Source organism: Dreissena polymorpha, chromosome 3, assembly GCF_020536995.1.
Source record: "Dreissena polymorpha isolate Duluth1 chromosome 3, UMN_Dpol_1.0, whole genome shotgun sequence".
In the NCBI taxonomy this organism is placed as follows: Eukaryota; Metazoa; Mollusca; class Bivalvia; order Myida; family Dreissenidae; genus Dreissena; species Dreissena polymorpha.
In genome coordinates this window covers 53,458,501-53,481,858 of record NC_068357.1, presented here as the reverse complement: position 1 = coordinate 53,481,858, position 23,358 = coordinate 53,458,501, and the positions used below count along the sequence as shown (strand labels likewise).

The 23,358-nt window shown below is 35.2% G+C and overlaps 1 protein-coding gene and 2 long non-coding RNA genes across 5 annotated transcripts in view; 2 read left to right on the top strand and 1 right to left on the bottom strand.

The window, feature by feature from the left end:
* The window catches only part of LOC127874166 (PCNA-interacting partner-like), a 68,323-nt gene that overhangs the window by 11,219 nt on the left and 33,746 nt on the right, over positions 1–23,358 (top strand). For all 3 annotated transcript variants that reach the window (XM_052418363.1, XM_052418364.1, XM_052418365.1), the window contains exons 4-10: positions 84–272; positions 1,439–1,525; positions 1,939–2,112; positions 3,662–3,826; positions 10,023–10,177; positions 10,739–10,904; positions 13,861–14,033. In XM_052418363.1, the coding sequence (XP_052274323.1) occupies positions 84–272; positions 1,439–1,525; positions 1,939–2,112; positions 3,662–3,826; positions 10,023–10,177; positions 10,739–10,904; positions 13,861–14,033 (1,109 nt within the window). The remainder of the gene's footprint in view (positions 1–83; positions 273–1,438; positions 1,526–1,938; positions 2,113–3,661; positions 3,827–10,022; positions 10,178–10,738; positions 10,905–13,860; positions 14,034–23,358) is intronic.
* Positions 3,651–10,742, bottom strand: LOC127874177 (uncharacterized). The gene is made up of 3 exons (XR_008046683.1): positions 10,012–10,742; positions 7,572–7,611; positions 3,651–3,797 (listed from the first exon to the last, which is right to left on the bottom strand). It is a non-coding gene; the product is annotated as an uncharacterized LOC127874177 (long non-coding RNA).
* On the top strand, positions 11,083–11,604 carry LOC127874176 (uncharacterized). The gene is made up of 4 exons (XR_008046682.1): positions 11,083–11,179; positions 11,224–11,299; positions 11,344–11,487; positions 11,532–11,604. It is a non-coding gene; the product is annotated as an uncharacterized LOC127874176 (long non-coding RNA).

Below are 23,358 nucleotides of genomic sequence, written 5' to 3'. Positions count from 1 at the left end.
TTTTTTGTTGAATTGTATGCAAAACATATGATAATATGATCTTGTAATAAATATATATTGGATACATACTTTTTCTACTGCAGGAAACTGGTGACTTTGATGTTGAAGTCAGTGTTGTCATACAGGCCTCAAAGGACATTGTCAACTCAAAACTGATGAGTAATTATGACATCACTTCCTGTACTCAGGAGTCTGGGATATGTGACCTGTACAAGAAATTCCTCGAAGACAGCAATGCAGTTGATACCTGCGATGTTTTTAATATCTTAAAGGTATATGAGTATATATATTTATAAACATGCAGTGGCCACAATGATGTATTGGTTAATATGGTATCCACCTTGAGACCAGGAGGCCTGTGTTCAATGCCCACTCAGCAAGCATTCTTTAGATCTTTCCTAAAACACTAAGTACTGAATCATTGCACAAAATTCAAGAGTGTCTCTAAGACTTATAAGCTTATAGTTTTTGCTGCAACTGAACTAAAATAAGTGATAATCTTATCTAATAAGCATACAGATAACCATGGCTGTACTGTTTTTGACATGAAAACAACTTAGAAATAAAAAAATATTTTAGTTATTTAACATAAGTGTGCAAAAGTGAGTTTGAAAATACATCTAGTTCTCGGTAACACGTAATTCTGCGTATTTGTATGCATACTTGTAACGCCAAGGTCAGCATTAAAATAATGGTTATACTCTACAGCACAATTATTTGATTTTGCTAAACAAAGAACGCTTTGCCCAACATAACACAAGTTTGCAACCTTTTGTCAATTATTGATAAAATTAATGCAGCCAACCACTCAGCCAATGGGAATGCAAATAAATTTAACGTAATTAATACAATGTTCATCAAGCCCTTATCTTATGATGGTAGTTAACAGAAGTTGCAATACTTCAAATTGTTATTGATGAAAGTGAAAGTAAAGTCAATTCTTATACTGGTTTGCATAATTTGTGTAAGAATTTTTTTCAGATGAAAAAAGGATGTTGTTTGTTTGTTTTCATGAGATGAAAGTCATATTTGTTTTTACTTTCAATAGTTATCAATCGAAAGTTTGATTAGGAAGATAAGACTGTATTGGAAGTATTTTTTAGGGTAAGGCCTGGGTAGCATGCAGTTTTCATGCAAGATATTTTGGGATGCTTACCAGTATTTTTTAAGGAAAGAATCCTGGACTTCTTGTTCTGATAGTCTAGCACAAATTCTGAAAGAAGCTATAGAAGATATGAAAACAATCTTCTCACAGCAATTTGTTTTTTCTTGTGTAAAACTATTATCCTTGAAGAATTGTATTTGATGACATTTGTCCAAATGCTATGAAAGATTGCAATAATTACTTCAATCAACACTTTCATAGTGTTAAAACATTTACTGTAAAGGCATGTTTTTGGTTCAAGCAATTATCCCATTTCTTGTTCCCAATATTTAGGCGGCCATTGCTGAGAAGCCATCACTAATGTCTCAGATGCTCAAACAGCCTCTGGTTGTTCTAGACTGCCCTACATCGGACGTTGATGTATGTATGCATTATTGTATTTTAATAACATGATCAGAAAGGAAAACATCTTGGATGGACCATTTTGCTATGCATTACTAGTAACAAATATCATATGTTTATTGCGTACAGGCTTGTGTGGGGTTTTCACTGCTTGAAAATGTTCATAAATAATTTTGACCATACCTTGTTAAAAGTGTGATAATATTTCTAGATATAAAATATTTGAAATCCTGGGTATCCAGATTGAATTTTCCAAATCGAGATATTCAAAGTGGTGGTCATAGAAAACTTTGATAAATTTAAAGTTTGCATGTTCAAGAAGCATTTCATTGCTGATGCACTGAATTGACTACTATTTGAAATCAATGTGAAAAAACAAGATAAAAAACAAATAAAGTTACAGTTGGCATTAACAGAATAACAAATTTCAGAGAGCTATGTTGCAATACTTCTGCCAAGACAGGCCCGTCAAGATTGTTTCTGCAGAGGTCGCCCTGGAGTCTGAGGAAATCCTGTCTGTTACCATAGAAACTGGTTGCCTGGATACCGTATTGACAGGAAATGATGTCAAGAGCACTGTGAAAAAACCGCCATCAGTTACAGATGTAAGTCTGACGCATTAAAAAAGTAAAGTAAAATGTTTATTTTTAAATAAGGCTCAATAAATTGGGTGCACAAACAGTAATTTAATGATAGCACAGTCAAGTTGAATTCCCCAGAGAAGGATAATGGTATTATCAGTGAAATTGACAGATACGTAACAATAAACTGCTTGGTATTAATCCTGTAATTGAACCGTAAGACAAGACCCGCAAACCATGCTGAACAATCAGTAGCCATGAAACCATTCTAGTATTATGCACACTAAATTACAGTAGCTTATTAGTCCCCTACCGGTTTCACCGGAAGGGACTTATGGTTTTGTCTCCGTCCGTCAGTCACACTTTTCTGGATCCTGCGATAACTTTTAAAGTTTTTAATATTTTTTTCATGAAACTTGGAACATGGATAGATGGCAATATGGACATTATGCACATCATTTCATTTCGTTGCAACGTCAAAAATTCTGGTTGATATGGCAACAAATAGTCTAGAAATACTGCTGAAATGGTGGTTTTCTGGATCCTGCAATTACTTTTAAAGTTCTTAATATTTTTTCATGAAACTTGAAAAATGGATAGATGGCAATATGGACATTATGCACGTCATTTCATTTTGTTCCTAAATAAAAAAATTTGGTTGGTATGGCAACAAATATATTAAAAAAAGTCTGGAATTTCTGACAATGGTGGAGCCAGTAGGGGACTTATATTGCTTGACAATAGTCTTGTTTATTCTCATTTATATTGCATATCCCTCATATTTATAATATTGTCCCAGGGCAGATGTATACATTTACACAACAATAGCATTAAATGTTTTGCTGTAAATGTTTCTGTGTTGAAGATAAAATGTACACTATTTACTCTTTGCGCTATTTCGTTTTTTAAACCTTACTAAACTCTTATACAAAAATTCAGGTACATGTATAAATAAAAGTTTAAAAAGTATGCATTCCATGCTATCCACTCCAATGATGTGACATTGTATAATTATTTCTGCTCTTTTATTGCAAACCATGTACATGTGCAATTCAATTCTCAATCAGCACTTCTGTTGTCTTCATGTCATTATTTATATTCCGTTTAGCATTTTGTATTTCACTCTTATAAATGCTTTGATATGATGCTATTTCAAGTTAATTGCATGGAGCTAGGTAATAAAGCAATATAAAGGAATCTTTTAATATTGAAAGGTGAAGTGAAAATAGAATCTATGGGTCTATCAATCAAATACTCTAATACATGTATATTGGCATAAGCAAAAAATATATGAAGGATTTTTTCCTATCCTGAATTTAAACATAATAATCTAATTGGGCAATTTTCACATTTGTTCACATTAAAATAATCCATTGAAAAAGTATTTTTGTATAAAAAAATATACTACAATCTTTTATTCACAGATTTTCTATAAAAAAAATCCTGATAAATACTGATAAATTAAAGATTACAATTTAATACCATCTTATTGTTTTAAGTGCATATTTAAGTGTTGTCAGAATTGAATTTTACTATTTCCTGCTCGTACCCGTTACAAAGTTCTCCATTGCAGGCCTATGTGCGCACCATCTACCTGTCCTACCTGGAGCTTCTGGTGAATTCCCGCTCAGAGCTGGCCATGTCCCGAGTGTTCAATGTTCCAGAAAGGGAGCTCACTCATGCAGCATTTACTGACCTCAAGCACCTTGCTAGAGAGAAAAACATGACCATGTATCAGGTAGTTGCAGAACATGACCATGTATCAGGTAGTTGAAGAACATGACCATGTATCAGGTAGTTGAAGAACATGACCATGTATCAGGTAGTTGCAAAACATGACCATGTATCAGGTAGTAGCAGAACATGACTATGTATCAGGTAGTGAATAACATGACAATGAATCAGGTAGTTAATAACATGACCATGTATCAGGTAGTAAAAAACATGACCATGTATCAGGTAGTGAAATACATGACCATGTATCAGGTAGTGAAAAACATGACTATGTATCAGGTAGTGAAAAACATGACCATGTAACAGGTAGTGAAATACATGACCATGTATCAGGTAGTGAAATACATGACCATGTATCAGGTAGTGAAAAACATGACCATGTATCAGGAAGTGAATAACATGACCATGTGTCAGGTAGTGAAATACATGACCATGTATCAGGTAGTGAAAAACATGACCATGTATCAGGAAGTGAATAACATGACCATGTGTCAGGTAGTGAAATACATGACCATGTATCAGGTAGTGAAAAACATGACCATGTATCAGGTAGTGAAAACCATAACCATGTATCAGGTAGTGAAAAACATGACCATGTATCAGGTAGTGGCAAACATGACCATGTATCAGGTAGTGTACACCATGATAATGTATCAGGTAGTGAATGACATGACCATGGATCAGGTAGTGGATAACATGACCATGTATCAGGTAGTGAATAACATGACCATGTATCAGGTAGTGAAATAAATGACCATGTATTAGGTAGTGAAAAACATGACCATGTATCAGGTAGTGACAAACATAACCATCTATCAGGTAGTGAAAAAAATGACCATGTATCAGGTAGTGAATAACATGACCATGGATCAGGTAGTGAATAGCATGACCATGTATCAGGTAGTGAAAAACATGACCATGTATCAGGTAGTGAAAAACATGACCATGTATCAGGTAGTGAAAAACATGACCATGTAACAGATAGTGAATTACATGACCATGTATCAGGTAGTGAATCACATGACCATGTATCAGGTAGTGAAAAACATAACCATGGATCAGTTACTAGTTAAAACATGACCATGGGTCAGTTACTAGTTAAAACATGACCATGTATCAGGTAGTGAATAACATGACCATGGATCAGGTAGTGAAAAACATGACCATGTATCAAGTATTAACAAACAAGGCCATGTATCAGGTAGTGAAAAACATGGCCATGTATCAGGTAGTGAAAAACATGACCATGTATCAGGTAGTGAAAAACATGACCATGTATCAGGTAGTGAAAAATATGACCATGTATCAGGAATTGAAAAACATGACCATGTATCAGGTATTTAAAAACATGACCATGTATCAGGTAGTGAAAAACTTGACCATGTATCAGGTAGTGAATAACATGACCATGTGTCAGGTAGTGAAATACATGACCATGTATCAGGTAGTGAAAAACATGACAATGTATCAGGTAGTGAAAACCATAACCATGTATCAGGTAGTGAAAAACATGACCATGTATCAGGTAGTGAACAACATGACCATGTATCAGGTAGTGAAAGACATGACCATGGATCAGCTAGTGGATAACATGACCATGTATCAGGTAGTGAATAACATTACCATGTATCAGGTAGTGAAATACATGACCATGTATCAGGTAGTGAAAAACATGACCATGTATCAGGTAGTGACAAACATGACCATGTATCAGGTAGTGAAAAACATGACAATTTATCAGGTAGTGAATAACATGACCATGGATCAGGTAGTGAATAACATGACCATTTATCAGGTAGTGAAAAACATGACCATGTATCAGGTAGTGAAAAACATGACCATGTATCAGGTAGTGAAAAACATGACCATGTAACAGATAGTGAAAAACATGACCATGTATCAGGTAGTGAATCACATAACCATGTATTATTTAGTGAATAACATGACCATGGGTCAGGTACTAGTTAAAACATGACCATGTATCAGGTAATAAATAACATGACCATGTATCAGGTAGTGAAAAACATATCCATGGGTCAGTTACTAGTTAAAACATGACCATGGGTCAGTTACTAGTTAAAACATGACCATGTATCAGGTAGTGAATAACATGACCATGGATCAGGTAGTGAAAAACATGACCATGTATCAGGTACAGTCCACTCTCGTTATCTCGACATCGGATATCTCGATATTCTCGATATGTCGAAGTAAGCTCAATGTCCCATTTTTTTCCTTCTTTATCTATATAAATAAACATCGCTTATCTCGATTTTCGTTATGTCGAATAATTCGATATGTCAATATAAAATTTTGTCCCGAGTCCCGATTTAACATGTATTTACTGTGGTTTATCTCGAAGTGCGAATAACTTTCCCAGTGTCGGCAAAAGGTGAGAAACTTTTTCTTTGATACTTCACCGTCCCGCTTCGCCCGGCTGCTCCCGATACTGTGCGGTAGGAATTTGATCCGTTAATTGCATCATTGATCACACGTGTGTAATGTCATTAGCCATTACCACTTGATTAAGGCCTGTCACTTTTAAGTGTCTCTTTAACATCAATTAACTGCAATTAATACACAGCTTGCTGAAAGGCTGAAAGACTAATTGTTTTTACAAACAACATTCCAACATGCATTGAGTTATATTTTTGCGTATATACACCGTCGTTTACTCGACAGTATAGAATTATAGAATTAGAATTATAACTGCATGTGTTCATGCAATTCTGTAATACTTAAAACGTCATTTTAAGCATTTAAATAGCAAAATTAATCGTGCCTCGTAAAACGCGTATATATCAGGAAGAGAGTATTATGCCACACGGTGACGGCTTTAGTTAGATCACTTAGCAGGTATTAAGATGTTAAAAACAAGGTAAATTTTCGTCTCATTTTTTCTTTGAAAACGCCTTATCGGATATCTCGAACTCTCGTTATCTCGATATTTTTTCTTGTTCCCGCCGACTTCGAGATAACGAGAGTGGACTGTATTAACAAACAAGGCCATGTATCAGGTAGTGAAAAACATGACCATGTATCAGGAAGTGAAAAACATGACCATGTATCAGGTAGTGAAAAACATGGCCAAATATCAGGTAGTGAAAAATATGACCATGTATAAGGTAGTGAAAAACATGACCATGTATCAGGTAGTGAAAAACATGACAATGTATCAGGTAGTGAATAACATGATCATGTATCAGGTAGTGAAAAACATGACCATGTATCAGGTAGTGAATAACATGACAATGTATCAGGTAGTGAATAACATGACTTTGTTTCAGGTAGTGAAAACATGACCATGTATCAGGTAGTGAAAAATATGACCATGTATCAGGTAGTGAATTACATGACCATGTATCAGGTAGTGAATAACATGACCATGTATCAGGTAGTGAATGACATGACTATGTATTGGGTAGTGAAAACATGACCATGTATCAGGTAGTGAAAAATATGACCATGTATCAGGTAGTGAAGAACATGACCATGTTTCAGGTAGTGAAAACATGACCCTGTATCAGGTAGTGAAAACATGACCATGTATCAGGTAGTGAAAAACATTACTATGTATCAGGTAGTGAAACATTGACCATGTATCAGGTACAAATGTAGTTAAAACATGACCATGTATAAGGCAGTGCCCCAGATAATTATTTGGGAAATAGGGTTTTCACCCATTGAATTTGAAAAATAAGGTGATTTCATTTTTGAAAAAGGGTGAAATGAGTAAAAAAAATTCATACCTTAAAATCATTGCTGCTGTATTTCTGTTGAAGCTGCACACTTCAATAAAACAAAAACTATCATGATTTACTTTGATAAACTGATGTTTGGTAACATCTTCAATCCTTGAAACTGTCCATAATATAAACTTTAAAAATTCTAGAATTTCACCGATCAACTGATATTTTCGACCTCTCTTTTAGACATTTTTATTTTGCAGCTTAATAGAAACTTAAAGTAGACACTTTACAAATACATGCACAATGAATGACAAATTAATTCAGATTGAAAACGCATGAGTTTCATCGTAAATAATTTGGTCAGACACTTTATAACTATAATATCTAGTCCGCAGAGCGTTTGAATGTTTTCCTGCTCAGTCATTTAGGCGCTTTCTGAATGAAAGCGTCGCCGTGTGACAATAATAATTCCAAAGAGAAAAAGCCGAAAATGAGCAAAGCATTTTCGATCGAAACTATTGTATCATACACATCAAATTTTACAAATTTGCGTTAAAGTCAAATTGGTTGCGTTTTCAATACGCATGATATTTTATTTCTTTGCGTTTCAAACATTATAATAGGGTGAAAGACAGAATACGCAGCTTATCTGGGGCACTGATAAGGTAGTGAAAAACATGACTATGTATCAGGTAGTTAAAACATGACCATGTATCAGGTAGTGAAAAACATGACTATGTATCAGGTAGTTAAAACATGACCATGTATCAGGTAGTGAATAACATGACCATGTATCAGGTAGTAAAAATCATTACCATGGATCAGGTAGTGAAAACATGACCATGGATCAGGTAGTGAAAAACATGACCATGTATCAGGTAGTAAAAATCATAACCATGGATCAGGTAGTTAAAACATGACCGTGGATCAGGTAGTGAAAAACAATTATTTTATCCTCTACCTGTACAAATAATGGTCTGAATTCACTAAGTTTCTTATGTAAGTTCAAGACTAATGCACATATTATATATTTATTAAATGATGATACAAATTTATATATTTTCACATAATCAATAGTGCTTTGGAAACATTTTAACTGAACTTACAGTAGGACCTGCCTCCAGCCTAGTGGGCTGGGTTGATCTGTTCAATGATTGGAGGTGGGAAGGTAAATACTACTTCCACTGGGTTGATCTGTTCAATGATTGGAGATGGGGAGGTAAATACTACTTCCACTGAGTTGATCTGTTCAATGATTGGAGGTGGGGAGGTAAATACTACTTCCACTGGGTTGATCTGTTCAATGATTGGAGGTTGGGAGGTAAATACTACTTCCACTGGGTTGATCTGTTCAATGATTGGAGATTGGGAGGTAAATACTACTTCCACTGAGTTGATCTGTTCAATAATTGGAGGTGGGGAGGTAAATACTACTTCCACTGGGTTGATCTGTTCAATGATTGGAGGTGGGGAGGTAAATACTACTTCCAGTGTAGTTTGTGCACATCTGATTTTGCAGATATCAGTGGTCTTGATAAAACATGATGTACATAGGCTTTGTAAAGGGCTTGAAAACGAAGGTTTTATTTTAGAAACAATCTTGGGTGCTTGGAAATGCTTATTTTCAACCATAAACTTAAAAATGCCTAGAAAGGGTTAGAAATCTAATGAATTTGAATACAAAAGTTCTTCAAATTAAAAATCCGAAAACCAAGATTCTGAACATCCTATGCCATTTCCAAGATTGATATAAAGCTAGATAGGTTGTAATGTAGTGTTTTAATTGATTTCTCAAGTAGCAGACTCCTGTGTTGCTTTAAGTACTGGCAAATCCTTGTTATTTATAACAGTGTTATTTGAATTTAAAGCTGAATTTATTCTGCCTTATGTTTGATTTTATTGTTGCGTAATATTGTAGACTAGGATATCTAGGTTGAATTGATTTTTAGGAGTCTGAGTACTTCCAATTTTAGCTCTTCTGTTAATTTTTTATAGTTACATGTAATTGGGCAAATTTTAACACATTAATGACACTCAATTTGTTTACATGTTGCTGCAGTAAATCAATCCATGTAGACTTGATGATGTACTCATAATCCAAAACTACAACAGCACTTATTTTTATTCAAATACCTCATTTTGGAAAATGATCATTACAATTTGTTTATGCCCCCAGATCAAATGATCGGGGGTATATTGTTTTTGGCCTTTCTGTCTGTCTGTCTGTCCATTGTATGTGTGTGTCTGTCCCAAAACTTTAAGGTTTAAGGCAATATTGAAGATAGCAACTTGATATTTGGCTTGCATGCGTATCTCATGGAGCTGCACATTTTGAGTGGTGAAAGGTCAAGGTCAACCTTCAAGGTCAAAGGTCATTTTTTTCTAAAATAGCTGCTGTGCGGCTTCAAAGCGCATAAGGGGGCATTGTGTTTCACAAACAAAAACACAGCTATTTTTTTACTTTGCATATAAGAAAAAACGATTACTAACAGTTTGTTACCTTTTCCTCAGACTGCCACCTCGTACATTATGAAAATCAGGCTGGGAGGCAAGGGTTACGCCCCTGACCTCCAGAACTCCCTGGGGGCCGCTGTGAAGGGGGTGGGTGACTTTGTGAGCCTTATGCAACGCATGGAGACAGTGCTGGAAGAGGACCTAGATATCAGGTACGAGATATCAAACATATATGCCTTGCTCTGGGAAAACAGGGCTTAATGCAAATGTGTTAGGTGTCATCCCAGATTGGCCTGTGCAGTTCATAATAATAATAACAGTAAACATTTTATAAAGAGCAATAAAATGCAACATAAAAGCCTAATGGCTTGAAAAGTTCTAGCTCTCACACTTGATTTTCGTCCAGAAATAAAAAAACTTATTTGAAAGCAATAATGCTTATACTCAAATTTGGCAGATGTTATTGAATTTTCTGTGGCAAACTTGCAAATTATGTCATAGTACTGAAAACAGTTCTTAAAAATGAGGACTAAATTGTCGCCTGGGTAAAGGGGATATGGTGTATGCCTAGCCACCAGGAGTTCATGGGCTCGATCACCACAGTGCGTTCTTTAGATCTTCCACAATGACACAAAGTAGTGATTCTATCTTGGAAAAGGACTCAACAGCAGTTAAAAAGCCTAAGGATTTCGATGCAACTGAGCTGAAATAAATAGGTTTAAACTAATGTATTTTCTGCAGTCTATATAAACTGCCTTATTTCTCTCCGCCAGGTCGGCGTGTCGTAGGGTGGTGAGCATCCTCCGGCGTGAGATGGTGAAGTGTAGGGACAGCAAGATCAGGCAGTCCAGTGTGGACAGTGTGTCAGAACAGCTCCACGAGCAGATAGCAAGCATCATTGACACTCTGGACAACCAGATTGTGGACACACCTGGAAAGGTACTAATATGAGTCACTGTCTGTGAAAACTGGGTTTAATGCATGTGCTTAATGTGTCATCCCAGATTAGCCTGTGCAGTTGACACAGGCTATTAAGGGATGACACTTAACGCTTTTATGGAATTTTGGGTTTAAAGGAAGTCCCTTGTAATCAAAAATCATGTAATGGCGGAAAGTGTCATCTCAGGTTAGCCTTTGCTGACTGCACAATCTGGGAAAGTGTCATCTCAGGTTAGCCTTTGCTGACTGCACAATCTGGGAAAGTGTCATCTCAGGTTACCCTTTGCTGACTGCACAATCTGGGAAAGTGTCATCTCAGGTTAGCCTTTGCTGACTGCACAATCTGGGAAAGTGTCATCTCAGGTTAGCCTTTGCTGACTGCACAATCTGGGAAAGTGTCATCTCAAGTTAGCCTTTGCTGACTGCACAATCTGGGAAGGTGTCATCTCAGGTTAGCCTTTGCTGACTGCACAATCTGGGAAAGTGTCAACTCAGGTTAGCCTTTGCTGACTGCACAATCTGGGAAAGTGTCATCTCAGGTTAGCCTTTGCTGACTGCACAATCTGGGAAAGTGTCATCTCAGGTTGGCCTTTGCTGACTGCACAATCTGGGAAAGTGTCATCTCAGGTTAGCCTTTGCTGACTGCACAATCTGGGAAAGTGTCATCTCAGGTTAGCCTTTGCTGACTGCACAATCTGGGAAGACCCATCATGCACATGACTCTGGGAAGACACTTTATGCAAATTTGTTTCAGAACAAGGCTCCTATTTGATTCTTGGTGCATATACAAGTGTTCATGATTGTGTGTGGGTACAACTGGAAAGTTGCTAAGTAATCATGATTTACATATTGTCACATATAAAAAGGAAGTAGAGCAAGTATTTTGACTGGAAAAAATAGTTTTGTTTGCTGATTCAAATCTTTTGCTTCAGTTGACGCTTGGAAAAGTAGTCTTTTGTGCTATTTAAAGTAGTTTTGCTTGTTGTCATATGAAAGAATAAACTAATGAGTGCTTGTTGACACACAGACACACAAGGATTTGATTTGCTTTTGTCTCACAAAAAATGTTGTCAGATTTGAATGTTGGATTATAAAGAAAAAGTCTTAAAGTGTTGTTTAAAAAATTATTATTCGTACATTAACAAGAAGTGTTTTTGTTTCCTGTCTCTCCTGAAAATTAGTTATGTTTGCTTATTGACACACTGATGAGTATTTCTTTTGCTTGTTGTCGTACATGAAAAGGAAGTCACTGTTTGCTTGTCAAAAGCTTTTGCTTATTTTTACACCTGGCAAGGAAGCATGTTTTGGTACATAACAAGTAGTCTTTTGCTTATTGTCAGCAAATGAAAAAAACTCATTTTAGCTGATTGCTTGAAATCTCTTGCATGTTGCCATTTCTGAAAAATATTCCAGTTTGCTTGTTTACACATGGAACAGTTATGTACTAGTCCTCTTGCTAGTTGTCACGTCATTAAAAGTAATACTTGATTATCAACTTATCATGCAAACAAGCTGGTTGCTAGTTAACACACATATAATAATACTGCCTAATACGCTTCAATACCTGAATCAGACATAAGATGAAGCACAACTACAAACAGAACGACATGTACTTTATTTGATGAAATTTAAAATTTGATTTTTCTTTCAAGGGAGCTTAATCAGTAATAATAATTGATGTGTTGAATATGGATGGCCTCCCTTTTACCATGAAATGTAACATTGAAACATTTGGCGTGTTCAGAAATCAGAAATTCATCATAGTTTGGTGACAAATTTAAGGCTGTTGCAGACAAATTTAAGGCTATAGCAGAATAAAATTATTGTTTAATAATGAAAGTGTTAGTAACACATTATAATGAACGTTAAGACAATGCCATTATAAACTATTTAATTATTTAACCAGAAATAAAGAAGTAGATCTATGGGATGATTTTTGAGTGAAAATCATTTTTAAAGGTTATTAATTCATAATGTTTTATGAACATACTTTGATGCAATAAATAACATGTCAATATTTTTTCAGCCGACATATTGAGTTCAATAGCCAGGAATTTTGATTCTTATGATGTATTTGGAAGGGAAAGTAGTGTTTACAAAAAAATTAATATAAGGGATGTAAATGGTTCCCTATCCCAATGTCAAAAAGTCTGTATTTTTCACAAATGACTGCCTATAATTATACCCCCACTAAACGAAGTTAAGGGGGGTATATAGGAGTGAGCTTCTCTGTCGGTCGGTCCGTGTCCGCTCTCTAATTCAAGTAGTTTTCATCCGATCTTCACCAAACTTGGTCAGAAGTTGTATCTAGATGATGTCTAGGCCAAGTTCAAACATGAGTCATGGCAGGTCAAAATCTATGTCGCTGGGTCACTCAGTGCGTTTTAAACATTGAGCATGGTGTCCGCTCTCTAATTCAAGTCAGAAGTTGTATCTAGATGATGTCTATGTCAAGTTCGAATATGGGTCATGCAGGGTCAAAAAAAAAAGATTCTAAAAAAAGAAATTAGGTCAAATTTGATCATTTTATTCATTTCCATAATTAGCTCTATAAATATAATATTGAAAACACTTATTTTCAATTTTAAAGTATTTGTTAGCAAACACCAATTTCCCAACTTTTGTCAAGAGAAAGCATTTTTTTCCAAATCCAAAAGGACCAAGCCCCATTCCCCAAAATGAAGAAAAAACCTCTGAAAATACCTGGGTACAAAGCCCACTTAAGAGAGCTTTCTCAGGTACTTCAACTAGACCCAATAGAGTAAGGTTTCTTCTAAGGTCTCTAGAGTATCTCTTCAACCTAAGTCTATTGATGCTAAAGTAGAATTATAAAATGACAACCATTTATGCATGAAAGAGACATAATTTAGTCTCAAATAGAATACATTTTGCGGGCTGTCAGTAAAAATATTGTTCCTTCATATTGTGCTCAAAAGCTGGTTGTTTTTCTTTTTAGACGGCCTCTAATGGAGGATCCCTGACCAGCAGACGGGCAAGAAAGGCACTGCGGAGGCTGCTGGATAAACTGGCGACAGTGAACGAAGACATGTGCACACTGGACCATCTCACAGACATTTACTCCAGTCAGCGCACTCCCCTGAGATTCCCCTCCGTGATGTCCCAGTTCAGGTAAATTGAACCCTTTCCCACTCAGAAGCAAAGCGAAAATGGCTACGTGCAAACAGCATAAAACCAGAACAGCCTGTGAGTAACTCGCAGTCTGATCAGGTTTTATGCTGTTTGCTGCTCATCAGTATATAAGGGTTGGAAATGAAGCTTTTAAAACTTTAATTTGGTTAGAAAGGTCTTTAATTAAATAAAACTCTCTAAGGGACTACAAATGAGTCAAAATAGGTATCTAAGTGGTAAAGGGTTAACTTTCAGTGTAACATTTAATAGTTGTGAACAAAGTATTAGGGTGGCTTTATAGTTGTTACAGAGTATTTACAGCTCCATGGTTAGTCATGAAACCATATACACCTGAAAGTCATAGTTAATGTTCTTGGTTAAAAAATTCATTGAAACTTGATAATTTGGAATTTAACTTATAAACTGGAATTTTCAAACTTTAACAGATAGTAAATACTTGAAAAGGTGTTCTTTAAAATTCATGGGTGTGCATACAAATAACCAAATCAAGATTTTAATGATATTAAGACATTTTATGCACACTGTTGAATGCAATGTTATCCTATTTCTCATGTCAGTAGTTATGTGAAAATCATAGAATTTTTGTGTCAACAGTTAATATGCACCAGCAATTAGTTGACACACATACTGAACAAATAGCCTCAGAACAGAATTTTTTCATGTGGCCCACTGTAAAATGATGCATCACCGAGCTTGTTTCCCGCCCTAAAAGCATGTTCTTAATGTGTGTGGTCCAAGGCTGGTTGCAGTTTTATTTAAAAAAAATCAAAGTTCTAGACAGAGGCATCCGTGTGTATTTAATACAGCATTTTTAATCTGTGCAGCAAAATCCACTGCTAAAAATATTAATTGAAATATCATGTTCATCTTTCATAAAATTTCATACTTTTTGTGAAATGATTCAATTAAATGTGACTGTCATGTGGCTTTCCAAGAACTGTCTGCAGGAAAAGAAGTGTTCTTACTTGTTAAATGTAGCGGGATAATTAGAAAATTAGAAAAGTAATTGCAAATAATTGATGAAGTTAGCCAAGTTAGCCAAAAAAACATTTGCCTTAGCGTAGGTTTAAACAAGGTTTCATATAATAACTGCCAGGTGACTGAAGGTAAAACGAAGTTTCTTAAGTTTCACATAATAGTTGCCTCTGAGCTATGGGGTAAACGTGATGCACCTGAAATTTCATACAGTAGCTACCAATTGAACTAGGTGAAAACTTTATAAAATGGAAGTTTTATATAAGAGCTACCACATAATCTAGGTTTAGACTTCATGAAATGGAAGTTTTATATAAGAGCTACCATGTAATCTAGGTGTAAACTTCATCAAATGGATGTTTAATATAAGAGCTACCACGTAACCTAGGTGTAAACTTCATAAAATGGAAGTTTTATATAAGAGCTACCAGGTAATCTAGGTGTAAAATTCATCGAATGGAAGTTTTACATAAGAGCTATCACATAAAGTAGGTGTAAAATTTATGAAATGGAAGTTTTAGATAAAGGTGAGTGAAGGTGTAAACTGGATATTCATGAACTTTCATTTTACAGTTGCCAGGTGTGCAAAGGTTTCTTCAGTCCCTCTTGCAATGCACTGATTAAGCCAAACCCATTTGATGGATGATAGCAGCATTTGTGGTCAAATTTAACCTTAGATGCAGCCATAAATTGCTTCTAATTATGTATGTTGTGACTTTTATTGGGCTGATTAATACATTATTTGTTTTACTTAAGTACATGTATGATCATTTTCATTGGTGGACCAAATAAATAATGATAATTTTTTATTTAATGTTTTTTAATTTGCATTTAATGTTACGTTGTCAATTATAATTTTAAAGCAAAATTAATAATAAACAATTTTTTATAGAATTATGATAAACTTAACATTTTCTTCAATACACGTATCACATCAAAGATGTCATGATAATAACTGATATTTCATGCTTGTCAAAGTATATGACGTTTTCCCTTTGCTCGCACATTTTGAGTAGGTTGTATTGTATTATTTGTTAAAATTAGAGATGATTTTGCTTCATGCTATGGCTTCAAACTGTTTAATATGAAATAACAGATAACACAATTTATAATTTATAGTTTGGCTGAGTACACTTTTCTCCAGGCTATAAACTATGGAATAAAATATGAGCTGGTTCGGGACTGTAGGCTGAATGTCTTAACCCTTATAGCGCTGGAACTGAATTTTAAAGGCCTTTGCAAACAGTTTGGATCCTGATCAGACACCACAAAACGTGGCGTCTGATCAGGATCCAAACTGTTTGCTATTCTGATAGTGGTCTTTGAAGAAAATGATAATTTTAGAAATTCAGCAGACGACAAATATCCCAACATGCAAAGGGTTAATATAACACGAACAAAAAGCAAATATGGCCCTACATGCTGCTTTCAAATGACCAAGAATTAAACAGGGACATTCACCAGACAAATCACTAATATAAACATCTTTAACAAATAAAGACCAAACACAAACTAAGACAAACATCTTGAATATAAATTTTGCTGCTGATCATTTTCCATTGGGATGTGCAATGGTATGTACCTTTACAAAATCAAGCAATCATCAAATGCCATTTTAGGAAGTGCTTCTGAAAGCTGAATCATATTCTAATATATTATTGGCGAGGCTGTTTTCGGAGAGAACCCGAGCTATTGTCATATCCAGCTCGCCGTCCGCCGTAGGTGTTGTGCTAAAACCTTAACGTTGTCTCTAAAATCAAAGTGCTTCCACCTGCAACTTTGAAACTTCATATGAACATGCACCTTGAAGAGTTCTACACGCCACACCCATTTTTGGGTCACTAGGTCAAAGGTCAAGGTCACTGTGACCCTAAAAAACCCCCACCTAATATCAAACTTTAACATTCGCTCTAAAATCAAAGTGCTTCCACCTACAACTTTGAAACTTCATATGTAGATGCACCTTCATGAGTTCTACATGCCACACCCATTTTTAGGTCACTAGGTCAAAGGTCAAGGTCACTGTGACCTCTAATATAAAACTTTAACATAAGCCTTAACATTCGCTCTAAAATCAAAGTGCTTCCACCTACAACTTTGAAACTTCATTTGTAGATGCACCTTGATGAGTTCTACATGACACACCCATTTTGGGTCACTAGGTCAAAGGTCAAGGTCACAATGACCTTGACCTCCAAAAAAAATAAATTCTGACAAGCTTTCGCAGCCGAGCGTGGCACCCGTTATGCGGTGCTCTTGTTGATACTGTAAAATTATGTTTGTGTGTTAAAAAAAGAGGTTTGATTCATTTTACAAAATTTGGTTAAATGTAACTTATAATAAGATGCATTTCATATTATGCCATTAATTTTGCATTGAAATAACATTCACATTTTAGCAATCAATGAAATTTTTAACTTGTTTGTATAATTGAGTGTTTTAAATTGTTCATTTTGAGATATTCATAAATTTGAATAATTGATATTTATAAATTACATTAAAATAGCTGCAGAAACTTTTTTTGCATTCATTGATAAATTTCAGGTGTTTTTTCACTGCAAATACCAAACCATGGCATGAATTATTTGAAAACAAATGGAAACCATTTGTCCCTTTTGTTATTAAACTTATTTTCTACAATAAAAAATAAATGACATGCATGCACATCTTTAGTGGAGTTAACATTTACGCCCGATTACTGTGTCATAAGATGTCCATTATTTCTTGACGCAGTTTACAGCCTTGCAAATGAGGCCTTTTTCCCTCACAGGCACGCATTTATACACCAGTATGGAGAAGAGCAATTTGTGGGCGCCCAAAAAGTCCATGGTCCTGCTTAGGTTTGAACCAGTGATCCTGATCCTAATTCTCGCATCCTTCCACTGGACAGCTATTCCCACAGATTAGCCCATTTTTTATATCTAAGTATTATGTATATTTTACTTTTTCCTGGCAGTTAAGGGCATATAGAAGTAACACTGTCTGTCTATTGGTGAGTGGAGTGTTTTGTGTGGGTGAATGTGAGTCTGGCTGTGTTTTTATTCCATGTCCATTATTTGTGTCTGCTCTGAAAATTATACATCCTTGCGAGGATTTGAAAATATTTTTTGGATGATTATTCCCCATGCTCAGAGACAATATTTGGTGAAGAGCTTCCATGTTTCTGGTCCAATGTCAAGGTCACCTTTGAATATCAATTGTCATAATTTTTAGTTTCCTCTGTAGCGTTAACAATCCTGGAAGGATTTCAATATTACTTCAGATTATTATTCACCATGACGAGACTATAACTCCCCTGCTCCTAGCTTAAAGGTCAAAGTCGCAATTCAAGGTCGTAGTTCATGCATTATGTTTCTAATATATTTTTTTAAATGCCTGGAAGTATATAACTTCTTACGTTCCATGACCAGATGATTTTTGGCGCAGGCAAATCCCATCCTCCTCTGTGAAAGTTTATGGTCACAATTCAAGTTCAAAGTGCTTTATCTTTAGATTCTTCTGTATGACTATTAAATACCTTGGAGGATGTAATAGAATCTATGTAATTTTGGATTATGCCCCATGACCAGACAATTTGTTGCTACAAATCACATGTTTCTGTTTGAAAGAAAGGTCACAATCAAAGTTCAAATGTAATAAGTTTGAGTTTTCATTCTCTTTTTTTCCTGTTATTATTTCTATAATCACTATAAGATGTGATATGTTTCATTCTTATGCTCCTTGGAGAAAGGTCAAGGTCAGAAGGTCACAATTGAATGTCAGATGTTATGAATTATAAATTTGTTAATTTCTGCTTTAGAATTTTAAAGATTACATTTTGTATTGTTTATAGTTAATGAAGTGCCTCCACGAGAATAAATATCAGGGATGTAAGTCACACTTTGTTTAATTGCTTAATCAAGAATTTTCACTGAAGATTTATTGTTGGTTATGGATCCATTTTTTGCCTGACTATTATATATGAAATATATATAGTGGAGCTATATGTTTAAGTTTTCGTACTACCCCATTGATTTTCATTGCCCCTTGACATATTGCTTTCATATTTTGCATACTTGTTAACCAACATCACCCCAACCTATAAACAAGAGCAGACAACTCTTATCAAGCATTTGTCATAATTATTGCCCCTTTTATACTTAGATTTATCAATATTTGCGTACTACCCCAAATATTTCCTATATCCTTTGACATATTGCTTTTATATGTTGCATACTTATTTACCAACATCACCCCAACCTATTAACAAGAGCAGACCACTGTATCAAGCATTTTGACATAATTATGGCCCCTTTTACACTTAGATAATTGAACATTTTGCTTAAATTGCCATAACTTCTTTATTTATGATCACATTTTATTATTACTTTGACGAAACAATACTTACCTGAATACCACAACGGATTCCACCCAAACAATACCCCACGCCCAAACCCCCCCCCCCCCAATTTTTTTTTTAAACAACATCTAATAAATAACCACACCCCACATTATACCCCCCTCTCACCCCCCCCTACCACCCCCCCCAATTTTTTTTCTTTTTTAAACATCATCTTATAAATTACCACACTCCACATTATACCCCCCTCTCACTCCCCCCTTCCCCCCTTAGCCCCCCCCCCAAAAAAAGATTTTTTTTTTCCTTTTTCTAATGATTTCCTTTTTCTTCGTCTGACCACACCCCACATTATACCCCCTCTCAACCCCCCACCCCCCGAAATTTTTTTTTTTTCCTTTTTTTATTTTTGAAAGATCGTCTAATAAATTATTGAATATGAAAAATATCCCATGATGGCTTACGTTATACTGTCAAGCACTCGAATAGTCGAGCGCGCTGTCTTCTGACAGCTCTTGAAAATCCCTAGTGAATCAATTTGAATGTGTTCATGACCTTTCTGCAGTTGCTAATGAACTGCATTGTAAACTTAGGTTGCTATGCAGCTGTACTTTCTATAACCTGTATTGATAGGTAAACAAGCATTTACATCTGAGATAAAAACGTTTTTATGCCCCTGGATCGAATGATTGGGGGTATATTGTTTTTGGCCTGTCTGTCATTGTATGTGTGTGTCACTGTGTGTGTGTGTCCCAAAACTTTTAACAAAACTTTAACTTTGGTCATAACTTTTGCAATATTGAAGATAGCAACTTCATATTTGGCATGCATGTGTATCTCACAGAGCTGCACATTTTGAGTGGTGAAAGGTCAAGGTCATCCTTCAAGGTCAAAGGTAAAAAAAACAAAAGCAGCGCATAAGGGGGCATTGTGTTTCTGACAAACACATCTCTTGTTTTACGTAGCAAAACAAATGGATAAACATTTTAAAATTGATTTAAATGTTACAAAGAGTGATTGTTTTGCTGTAATACTGTGAATTCCAACCAATAACTTATTTAGAGAGTATGAAAGTTTTGCAAATAATTAATAAAACATCTCAAGCACATGTTCACACAAAATTAAAATTTAGTTCTATGTATTTTCCATCATACAATTCGTAAAAGCTCACTGGTCAGTTGCGAGTTGACACCTGTGGACTCCATGTGCAAACAGACAGACAGTGACACACAGTGACACAGAGACACATAGTGACACACAGCGACACTCAACAACACACAGTGAGACACAGTGACACACAGTGACACTCAGCGACACTCAGCGACACACAGTGACACACAGTGACATAGAGACACATAGTGACACACAGTGACACATGGACATATAGTGACACACAGTGACACAGAGACACATAGTGACACACAGTGATGCAGAGACACATAGTGACACACAGCAACACTCAACGACACACAGTGAGACACCGCGAGACTCAGCGACACACAGTGACACACAACAACACACAGTGACACACAGCAACACACAGTGACACACAGTGGCACACAGTGACACACAACAACACACAGTGACAGACAGACCAAGTTTTGCAAAGAGCTTGCCACTTCTTAATAAATTGTACCAAAGTACACAACATTGTTGTTTAACCATGTATGTTGAAGAGATTACACCATTGGGCTGTTATAGATGATTATTGTGGCAGTAAAAGTTAAAATTGCTTTGATGACAAATGCAACACTTTTGGTTTGGCCCAAGAAATACATGTAAGTTACAATGAAATCATACTATGAATGAATCATGGTTTTGGTTACTGTTTTGTTTCTATTTTTGTACAGGAAGGACAATAAACTTGATGTGGTTTGCCTGAACAGTCATTTACTATAATTAGAAAATCTGACCCAGCATTTATATTTGTTCAACATCATTTGTGACGTTTCATTTAAATCAGCCAATCAAATCTTAGACCTTGTAATACTTGGGCAAAAGCATCCAAAATTAGTATTTTAATTAAGATTTTAATAATAAATTAAGTAATTGACATAATTAAATTGTGGTTTTTTCTGTCAATTGTGAATAGAATCATTGTGTGTAAATAACCTTGAGTAGCTTCATTGTGGTTTTTTTTAAAATTTATTATGAAAATTACCATAGACAAATACTCTGAGCAATGAAAATGCTGATATATTAAAGTTATTTCAATGGTCATTAAAATACTCAATCATAGTAACAAAATATGCATCTTTTATTTTTTTACATTTTGTGTAGCTCATTGTGGTAGATTGCTGTCTGTCATCATGTTTTCTCAACAATAGACTTCCAATGATGTCTTGTACAACTTGTGGCAGATTTTCATTTAACTTCACAGGAACGAATCTTGGGAGACCCCAAAAGTTTTTTTTTTTTTTGGAACAGGCAATTTTTGTGTGCAAAAAGTACAATTATTCAGGAATAATTTACTTCATAAAACTCTTTATAAAAATGAAAATTATAAGAATTCTACTTTCTGTTATTAAACTCAACAATTTGATACACTTCTTTGAGGCACAATTGTCATATGTTTGCTCTTTGACATTTAGTTTTGTGCATTATTATTTAACTTTGGATGTCAAAACCAATTTAATTCAGCAATTAAAAAAAATGTTCATTTGTTATTTATAATGGAATTAAAATAACGGTAGCCATATGTTTTGAGTCTGACATTTGGTGAATGAAGACGAAATAAATGTTGCCAAAATGTGCAGACTAAAATGCTGTTATGAATAAAAAATAAATGAATTAAAACAAAAAATGGATAATTAATGTCGTTATCATACATCTTAAATCATATTAGAAATATCAAAGGTAATAAGGAGTGAACACAGCCAAGATGTGTGCTAATTTAAACAGTTCACGCCTCAGAATAGATTGGTATTCACTCAGAATGTCGGTAGTTCATTAATTTTCATTGCCATCCGCTGTCACGTGAGCTACAGCTGCCATGTCGGGAACAATCTTTTTTCAAGAGCAAAAACCGTTTAACCCTTTACCACTTAGATACATAATTAGAAGCGTTTGTCGTCCCTTGGAAAGTTAAATTTAGTTAAAGACCTTTCTTACTAGATTCAAGCTTTAAAGGCTTCATTTCCTACCCTAGAAACTGATGAGCAGAAAACAGCATAAAACCTGAACAGACTGCGAGTCACTCGCAGGTTGTTTTGGTTTTATGCTGTTTGCAGTTTGCACATAGCCTTTTTTATGCCCCTGGATCGAATGATCGGGGGTATATTGTTTTTTACCTGTCTGTCTGTCTGTCTGTCTGCATTGTATGTGTATGTCTGTCATAAAACTTTAACATTGGTCATAACTTTTGTAATATTGAAGATAGCAACTTGATAGTTGGCATGCATGTGCATCTCATGGAGCTGCACATTTTGAGTGGTGAAAGGTCAAGGTCATCCTTCAAGGTCAAAAGTCAAATATATGGCTTCAAAGCGGCACAGTAGGGGGCATTGTGTTTCACAAACACAATTCATGTTCACTTTGCCTCTGAGTGGGAAAGGGTTAAGGTTGAACAAGTAGTGTTTATAACTGGCATGATTTCAGCCCTTTTTCACCTCTTGGGTATGGACCACTTACTTACATTTTCTAGGAAAGTAGAATTGTTCTTGGGATTTGGAGATAAATTATTGCAGGACAAACAAACCTGGTGTAAAATTAATTAACCTGCATGATGCTAAAGATGTTTTTTAAGGAGAAAATACAATTAACATGGATGTGTTTACATTATATAATAAATCAGTAAATCCAGGGTTATAATAAGTTGCTTTTGATTCAGGTATTATTTTGACAGTTTTTCAATTTATCAAATATTTTCAGAATTTAAATTGTATTTCAAAATAAATTTCTCTGTTTCAAAATCATTTGGAGCAACCAAATAGACATCTCTGCTATTTATTCAGATTCTTTGATATTCCTATTTGTTTTCTGACATATGATTAC